At 43.9% G+C, this 8,665-nt stretch overlaps 1 protein-coding gene and 1 non-coding gene across 2 annotated transcripts; both read left to right on the forward strand.

The window, feature by feature from the left end:
• Positions 1-519: 519 nt before the first annotated feature.
• Positions 520-8,601, forward strand: LOC135489548 (lysyl oxidase homolog 2-like). The gene is made up of 9 exons (XM_064774946.1): positions 520-1,721; positions 3,949-4,139; positions 4,443-4,619; positions 4,960-5,116; positions 5,309-5,449; positions 5,923-6,040; positions 6,545-6,705; positions 6,935-7,029; positions 7,361-8,601. Exons 1-9 carry the CDS (start codon positions 1,427-1,429, stop codon positions 7,487-7,489), a joined length of 1,464 nt encoding a protein of 487 aa, XP_064631016.1. The 5' UTR covers positions 520-1,426; the 3' UTR covers positions 7,490-8,601.
• Trnad-guc (transfer RNA aspartic acid (anticodon GUC)) lies at positions 4,716-4,787 on the forward strand. Its single transcript has one exon. It is a non-coding gene; the product is annotated as a tRNA-Asp (tRNA).
• Positions 8,602-8,665: the final 64 nt, after the last annotated feature.

Genomic DNA, 8,665 nt, shown 5'->3' on the forward strand with positions numbered 1-8,665 from the left:
ATCAACTATCGATGATACACACAACCAGAATGATACTAGGCGGAATCTGATGTTGGTGGTTGGTTTTCAACATCAAAACATGTCACACTTTTAGTGACTACCACCTTTTCCCTGAATCGCCTCTTCCTCTAGGTAATTGAAGAAGCCTTTACTGGACTATGTATTGGAGAGCATTATACGAGGATGATGACGTTACCTCCCGAACAGAGGACATCCCAAGGACGTCCCTTTCATTCGTGCCAGACAGAGGTTACACAGACTCTTTGTTCCAGGCCTCTCTATTCAGGTTCATTTTTTTCTTTAACATAAACCAAAAGGCACTTAGATGTAAATGTACACATTGTAGTGACTTGAAGAATGCGCATAAAAAGCTACATCTATAAGTCATGGAAATTGCCAGGGTATGATATATACACAATGCCGGCATAATATCTAGGGCACCACCTTTTAATTGCCTCAAAAGAAAATCTTGACTATTTGGATGACTTAGATGACCTCCTTGCTGACGTCTGTAAGGATACAATAGGCTTTGGTCCCACTCTAGATTCGGTCGTGGTCTTGCACCTTCGGACAGCCAGTCAGGATACACCGAGGACACGGCCAAGACGCGCGCGACTGGTTAGCACATCTCAGGGACTAACTTCTTGATCTCTCGTTGCTTGTGGAGGTATCGATTTAAAAACATTTCGCGGACCATAGACGAATACTTATCATCATTTGCACAGCTGATTCGCGGAGGTAGGAGATTTCTGCCTTGAGTTAACTGATCAACTGATCAACTGTATGGAATTTAGAGCAGCCTCTGGCATTTCGGAATCTTTTTTCAACGAGAACCACCGCAAGTCAATTTTCTTTGACAGTTCTAGATCAGCAGAACATAGCTTGGAGCAAAAAGAGCATACTGATGACGTTGTGACATTGATCAGTGCAACAGAAGATACCAGGCACTGAAACACTGCATTTGCTCAATGGGAGGTTGCCTTCCATGGCACTTGTCACCCGCCAACATTCCGATAGAGGATTTCCTCTTTCAACAATCGAGGAGTCGATGTGGGCACAACCATAACAACATTTCTCAACAGGCGACTGTCGTTATTCGTTTCGACTTACTTGCTCACCCACATTAATTTCATCAAGACCTGGGGCAATTGTTTACTTACTGCTATCTCATCTGCAGGAGAATCTTGACCTTTTAGGACAAGACTGGCGCTGATTCGAAAGGCCTATTCGATGTCCTACTGAGGACGACACGGGTTGAACATATCAGGGTCCTCGAATAACCTAAAAGTGCAACTGGGCTGCTGAAGAATTCTAATGCAACAATTTTTTGTGTCTTTAATTGTGTCTGCTTGGGCGATAACCGGTGGTGAGGTTTGTATTTTTGAGCTGCGAATCCGGGAGGTTTGCCGTCTTCGTCAGAGACAGAATGAAAGGAAGGAAGGACACTGCGATGTCGTATGGCGTGTTGGTGCTCCTCGCCGCTGCCTTCGTGGCAGATGGCATCATCGAGCTGGGCCAAGGGAACTATGAGGGTCAGGTTATGCTGATCGGAGGGAAAGATGACAGCGAGGGAAACGTCGTCATCTACCATTTGTCTCAATGGGGAAACATTTGTGATGACTATTGGAATATTTGGGCCGGTCTTGTTGTCTGCCGACAGCTCGGTTTCCAAGGTGCGAAGAATGTGACGACGCGGGGACATTTCAAGACCATAATGGAGAGTAAGTGAATTTTGTATAATTTCGTCTGGTTCTAGCTCAGCCTGACATTTGAGATGGGCTGCCTCAGCTGAGCAGAGCCACACCCAGCAATCCAGTAGCACTGACGGATGCGGAGGGTTTTGCTAAACCCGGCATAAGCCACATTTCAGCCCCTTTAGTCTTAACTATCACCCTGTCGGAAAAAAGTGTCCTTCCCATTTGTATGGCTTCGGATTAAGATGTGTGTCTAGAGACCCATGACCTCCAATGGCTCAGAGATTTAAGGTTTTCCTGAGAGGTGACCTTGGTGTTACGATAAGGTCACTGAATCATTGTCTTGTAGTATCGGTGTCGATTGCAGAATGCGAGGACAGCGTCAGTTAGAATGTCCTTGCTTTTTAGATGGGATTGTTCCTTTCTCAGATGTCCGATTTCTCTGACAAAACTGCGATTCCTAAGGATGTGGTCAGAGGTTCCATACATCCATGCCGATGAACAATTAATTAAATGAAGACGTCAACGGCCAATGGCGTGCAATTTGATGTGCATACAACTAACAGATCAGGGGCTGTCAAGGAAATAGGCCAACCGATGGTCATTTTGCGCTTGGCCTAAATTTGGTCACAAGCCCCTGTGAAGCCTTTTGGGCAATGAAAAGTCCATCCTGGCTTTATTTCTTCAGATAATCGGTGAACTGAGGATAGTGTGTCTGTTTGAGGATTCAAGTTCGTTGACCATTTGACCCATAACTCTGAAAGCTTTGGAAATGCTCACTGTTAACATTTCACTTAGATAGTAATGTCCTTAAGTCAGGTTGACAGCCGGTTTGACGCTTGACGTGTCCGGAGAGTTGGGCATTTTAGCTTGCTGAAGCTACAATACCCTTATCGTGTTGACGTCCGGACGTCAATATGTCAAGGGGTGAACAGGTCATGAGTAATAATAGATAGTAATGAAGCCTTTGCGGACGACAGCAGTTAGTAGGACCACCGATTGCCTTTTGACACACCCAGTACAACGATTGGCCGTCATTGCTTCACGTAGGCGTTCGGGAATGGACCACCCTGCATCAAGGTGTAACATTTCAACTCAAATTTGATATTCTTGTAGCATGGCCATTGGCCATCCTGAGTTTAGGTCATCAAAAATTGACCCTTTTACGCTTGTCAAATTGTCAAAAGGCCCAATTATCTTTTTGGGAAAAGCTACTCGACCTGATGAGGACACTGGCAGAGCACGAATGATAAGGTCATGGTCTGCAGACTTACGTATGAAAGAAAAGCATAGCCTAGTTCAATTGTATCAACATCCCCATTACCTAATTCATCTACAGTGTGTTAGTAGGCTATATCACCAGAGTCGGCGAACTATCGTCATTCAATTATCTCACTTAATTTTTTAACTTAATGTTTTGAAGATTTTAAAATGAAAGTTTATGGTATGCCTATGTCTAGGTCCTACTCTCACAGACATAGCCTACTGTAAAACTAGGCCGATGTAAAGTTAAGTGGTCCTATTCCTAAACTCTGCTGGTTGTGACTTTGTCCTCAAAGACCAAAAAGGCACATGGGACTTGAATGCAAGAAGGGGTTGGCCTAAAAGCTTCTGGGCAAAGCCTTAATTGTTTCGTACTTGAATACCACCTAACAGCGGGTGTGTCGGATATAAAAATATCATTAACTCCATAGTTGAACCCATTTTTATACCCCCACTATTATGCGCCCTAATGACACGATTCTCAGTTTATCATGAAAAAGGTGTCGAGTGGACCTAATGATATTGTACAACAGCGTTAAAGAATATACATATTTTGCCAAGCTTGCCATAGCAGGACTTCCATCAGAATGGTTCGTGTAAAAAATGGGGGCAGAAATTAGGTGCCATCAAAACAATGGCCTTATCGCCATGGTAGAGGAATCGTTTCCTCTGCTGTCTGGACCACTCCTACGCGTCTCAACCTGGTATGAAATGTCAAGGATGCACCCCGTGGTAACACCAGAGTTATCCATTATTCATGTTTTATGCATTGGTAATGTAATGATTAGCAGTTTTTCTTGAGACTTCGTGGACAAAAACAATTGAAATAGCTATAAATTTGATTAGACCTTGGCGGGCATTTAAACATTTGCTGTATTTTTATCAATCTTTAACCAATACAATCGTAGTCAAGTCAAAGTTCGTTACAAGTATGAAGGCAAACCGTATCTTTCGTATTGTAAACGGAAAAACATGTATTTATCTTCTTCAGGGAAAATCTGGATGGACAATGTTGAATGCAAGGGTGACGAGGAGCATGTCAAAGACTGTCGGTTCAATGGCTGGGGCCAACATAACTGTGATGCTACCGAGGCTGCAGGGGTGGTGTGCAAGAAGGAGAAGCCAGGGACTACGGCGGCTCCTACCGACACCTCGCTACAGAACGATGCTCCTGTGAGGAAGGTACGGTACCCTTGCTCAACATGGAGCTCCATGCGATGACGTCAAACGTAATGAGATTCTTTCAAGGCAGTGAAGATTGTAGTGCGAAACATCTATATGTGAAGAATTCGATAACTGCTCCGTGCTGTAGGGATTGACTCCCTTCAAAAGATTTGAGTACGTTGCAGGTAGGCCTACGTTGCATTAGGTAAAGGGTGACAATCTTCGATGCAGTTTAAGAGCCCAATTGTAAGCGTGACAAGAACATTTGTTGACCTGATCTGATGGTCGCTAAAATTCTCGATCCCAACATAATTTTTGCAGGCTTTGAAGTACAAGATCGTTGGTCTTGGCGGTGGCAGTGAGAATTCCGATGATGGGTATCTACTCGTGGACGTGAATGGCCGAAAGGGGACGATATGTGCCGACCACTGGACGCTGAAGGAAGCCCAGGTTGCGTGCCAGCAACTAGGGAAGCATTATGCTTCTATGGCGTATAAGGTTAGTAGTCAATTTCCTTTTTTCTGCTGATTGGATTCGGTTGGAGGGGAAATACTGAGTGAAGTTTCGTCCCCAATTACCGCATCCCGTCAGCAATCCTCGGTAGTATAGTGGTAAGTATCCCCGCCTGTCACGCGGGAGACCCGGGTTCGATTCCCGGCCGGGGAGATATCTTTTTTCTTCCAATAGATTAGTTTTGAAAGCGAAAGGAGGCCAAGTGAGATCTGATACTTGGTAGCCATCTGGCAGACATCTTGGCGGCCATTTTGGTTTTGATTTATGGTGGATTCACAAACAATGCCCTTCTAGTTTGACCAACCTGGTGATTTTTTGTTTACAGAGTAATATATTCGGCGGAGGAGACGAGGAGAAGGTCTTAGCTGGTATAACGTGCGAGGGTCACGAAAACAAGTTGAGTGAATGTTTTCATAAACAAGTTTTGGATGAAGTGGAATGTCCAAAAAAACGTCTCGTAGCAGGAGTCTCTTGTACAAAAGGTAAGTAGAAAATGAGTGTAATGCAACAGTTGTTCAAGGGCTCGACAGACAGGGTTTCTGTGACTCCGCCGAATTGCTAGCGCATCGCTACTTCAGGAAAGTGTTAAATAAAAATAAACGCATAGCCGCTCTGAAATTTCAGAATGGTTCTTCCTCGAATAACTTCTCACGAACTGTTCCAATTCTTTTCAGTTTTACCCGACCTCATTCCCGACGCCGCATTAATAGAAACGACGACTTACATCCAAGACCGACCTTTATTCTACATGGCGTGTGCTATGGAGGAGGGGTGTGCGTCCAGGACAGCGTATACGATCATGAAAACCTCCCCAAGTAAGCATGTAATTCCGTTTTCAGTTGTTTGCTAAGAAATCTTTGCTTTCGCTGAATTTTGGTTGGGCCAGACAGGAGATCGAAAACATCTGCCCGAAAGATATGTTGACTCAGTCTCCAAACTATGGCGAAAGCCCGGCGTAGATACACTTCCCGATCCTGATAGTATGCAACACAGACCATAACTATGCGGAACTATACCATGTAGGGGACCAAATTCATTAAGACCAATTATATCGTAGTAATATCTTTATCTACTCTTCTGTATAAACTCGTTCACCCGGCCATAAACATTGGCCACTTCTACCTATCTGACGAACAACATCGACGCCTTCTCCATACACGTTCCCTTCTGCTTACTCATCGGACACACATACCATGCCTCTTCCTTCTCGACGCCGCATTTTCACTTTTTATACGTCAGCTCCGACTCCAAAATATTCCCTTCCTTTACTCCCTCGTTACAATTCCAGACTGGCATTTACATCGCCGACGGTTGCTCCGATTCTCAGCCAACGTATTCAACAATGGAACCGCGGATTTCCGCCCAGCCATTCCAAAACATCAATGGGAATGGCATTCCTGCCATATGTAAGTTCGCAATTTACAAAATCGTTTATCAACGGATATTTATTTCCACCTTTAACATGTCACCAGAGGGAAGAAGCACAGGTTGATTGCTCTGGCCCTCCTCTCACCAGAAGCTATCGCCAAAACACTCTTTATGGAGCCAATATCCTTGATTCCGAGACCCTATTTAGCACTACTGAGTTGGTCTATCTGAACAGTCTACCGCAACCTCATGACAGTATAGCCAGGGCTGTGAGAGTTGATCACTTCTTTTTTCCTGTCATCTCGCAGCCTCACCAACATTTGAATGAACAGAAGTAGAATTCAAATATTTTTTACCTGACCCAACAATTACCATACATATCTAAATCTGTTTAATAGTATTGTCAGTACAATAAGACTTTTATATACCTGGATAAGTTATTGGAAAGATAAACCAGTGGTTATTCGTGGCCGAAGATATAGTGTTGTAGGCCTATTGTTGCTTTCCCCCTTAAAACATTGCCTTCGCTTTCTACTTCATAGGCATTACCATAGTATGGAGGTGTTCGCAACGTATGACCTTGTAGATCACATGGGTACCAGAGTAGCTGAAGGTCATAAAGCCTCGTTTTGCTTAGAAGATTCTGGTGGCTGCAAGAACGGTAAAAAACGGAGATACTCCTGTCAGCATTATGGAGACCAAGGTTCGTTTTTCACATTACTCGTCCCATGCCATCGGCGTTAATTCCAAGTCGAATTTCAGGCCAATTCTCGGTTTAATCTTTGTTGGGGAAATCCACGTTAGCAAGACTCTATCTCAGCAAAAACGAGTATGATTTGCGTATGCCAACAAGAACTGACCAACGGGAAATTAGCACTTTTAGGTCCTTTGGAAATGGTAAATGATAACAGTAGTTTGAACTGTTTTTTCAGGGATCTCAGTAGGATGCGGTGATCTGTATAAACATAACATTGATTGTCAATGGATTGATGTATCTGATGTCAGCACTGGGCGATACACTCTAAAGGTGAGTGACCAGTTTGTCTACATTTGCAGCAAATGCCAGCCAGTTGGTAAAGTCTCGATACCACTTTGCCTTGTCCCAGATCAGTCCACGCTGACCTCACTCTGTTGGTCTACCCCGAACTAGATTGTTTTCATTGAGAGCTTCCACTTCTGGAATCGCCAAGGAATGTGGTTATCCAGGAGCACTCAGCGGCTTTCTCAAAGTCTAAATTAGCATTTATGTACTGAGGTGAGCTCCTACGATGATCACCAAGACCATGGAGGAATTACAGCTGTGTACAGCACACAACTTGTCGATGGATCACGCCATGTTTTCCCTTTTTCCCCCGCAGGTGAGAGTCAATCCTGATAATAAGGTTCCAGAGTTGAGTTATGACAACAACTTGGTAACGTGTGACTTGTACTACCAAGGATCGTATGCCAAGGCTACTAACTGTAAGCATGTTAAGCCGGAGTCATAAGACGAGGGGATGGGATATTTTCACTGGTAATCCAGGAAAAAAGACTACATTTCTATTTGGATAAGTACAGAGTGTCTGCTTGGTGGATAAGACCATTTGCACGCAAAGAAAGGAACAATTCTAGATATGGTGGTGAAGATAAAACATTTTTCGGTGACATTGTAGCAATCGTGTTGTAGTTTCACCACGATGTCAGTAAGAAAGTAGCAACACAGCATCAGATTGTAGGTGGCATCTTTTGATGTTCAATTAGTGGAGTTAAAATCTCCCGTGTACAAGTGAGACCTTGCATTTTAGAATGCAAACGACATTCGGCGAGTGAACGCCCGCCCTCTGGTCTTTCTATTGTCAAGGTAGGTTTATAACATCGGAAGTTCAGCCAGAGATTCTTTTTCCGCCAACCCCAACACGCCTAAATAAGTTTGGTTGGCATTTGCAGAGCCAGGCTGGTGTCTCCAGGAGTTTAATTGGCATTTGCAGAGCCAGACTGATGCGTCTAGGAGTTTGGTTGGCATTTTCAGAGCCAGACTGAGGCGTCTAGGAGTTGGTTGGCATTTGCAGAGCCAGGCTGGTGTCTCTAGGAGTTTGGTTGGCATTTGCAGAGCCAGACTGATGCCTCTAGGAGTTTGGTTGGCATTTGCAGAGCCAGACTGATGCCTCTAGGAGTTTGGTTGGCATTTGCAGAGCCAGACTGATGCCTCTAGGAGTTTGGTTGGCATTTGCAGAGCCAGACTGATGCCTCTAGGAGTTTGGTTGGCATTTGCAGAGCCAGACTGGTGTCTCTAGGAGTTTGGTTGGCATTTGCAGAGCCAGGCTGGTGTCTCTAGGAGTTTAATTGGCATTTGCAGAGCCAGACTGATGCGTCTAGGAGTTTGGTTGGTATTTGCAGAGCCAGACTGTCTGTAAATCGTATATATTAACATCAATTACATGTAGGGTTAGATCTTTTTCATTTATGCATGTATACAATATAATTGAAAGAGCCTGCTGTAGTGTTATAACACGAAGGCTTATCCGTGATAATAGTACATGATGTACTCTTAAGTAAAACTCTATATATGTAAATTGTAGAAGTAAAAAGCAATAATTAATATACTATATACATATTCGTATACATGGAGTTGCTTTTATTTCATTACATTTGTACAGTCATATGCCATCATGCCACAACCCCGG

The sequence above is a fragment of the Lineus longissimus genome, chromosome 6, assembly GCF_910592395.1.
Source record: "Lineus longissimus chromosome 6, tnLinLong1.2, whole genome shotgun sequence".
In the NCBI taxonomy this organism is placed as follows: domain Eukaryota; kingdom Metazoa; phylum Nemertea; class Pilidiophora; order Heteronemertea; family Lineidae; genus Lineus; species Lineus longissimus.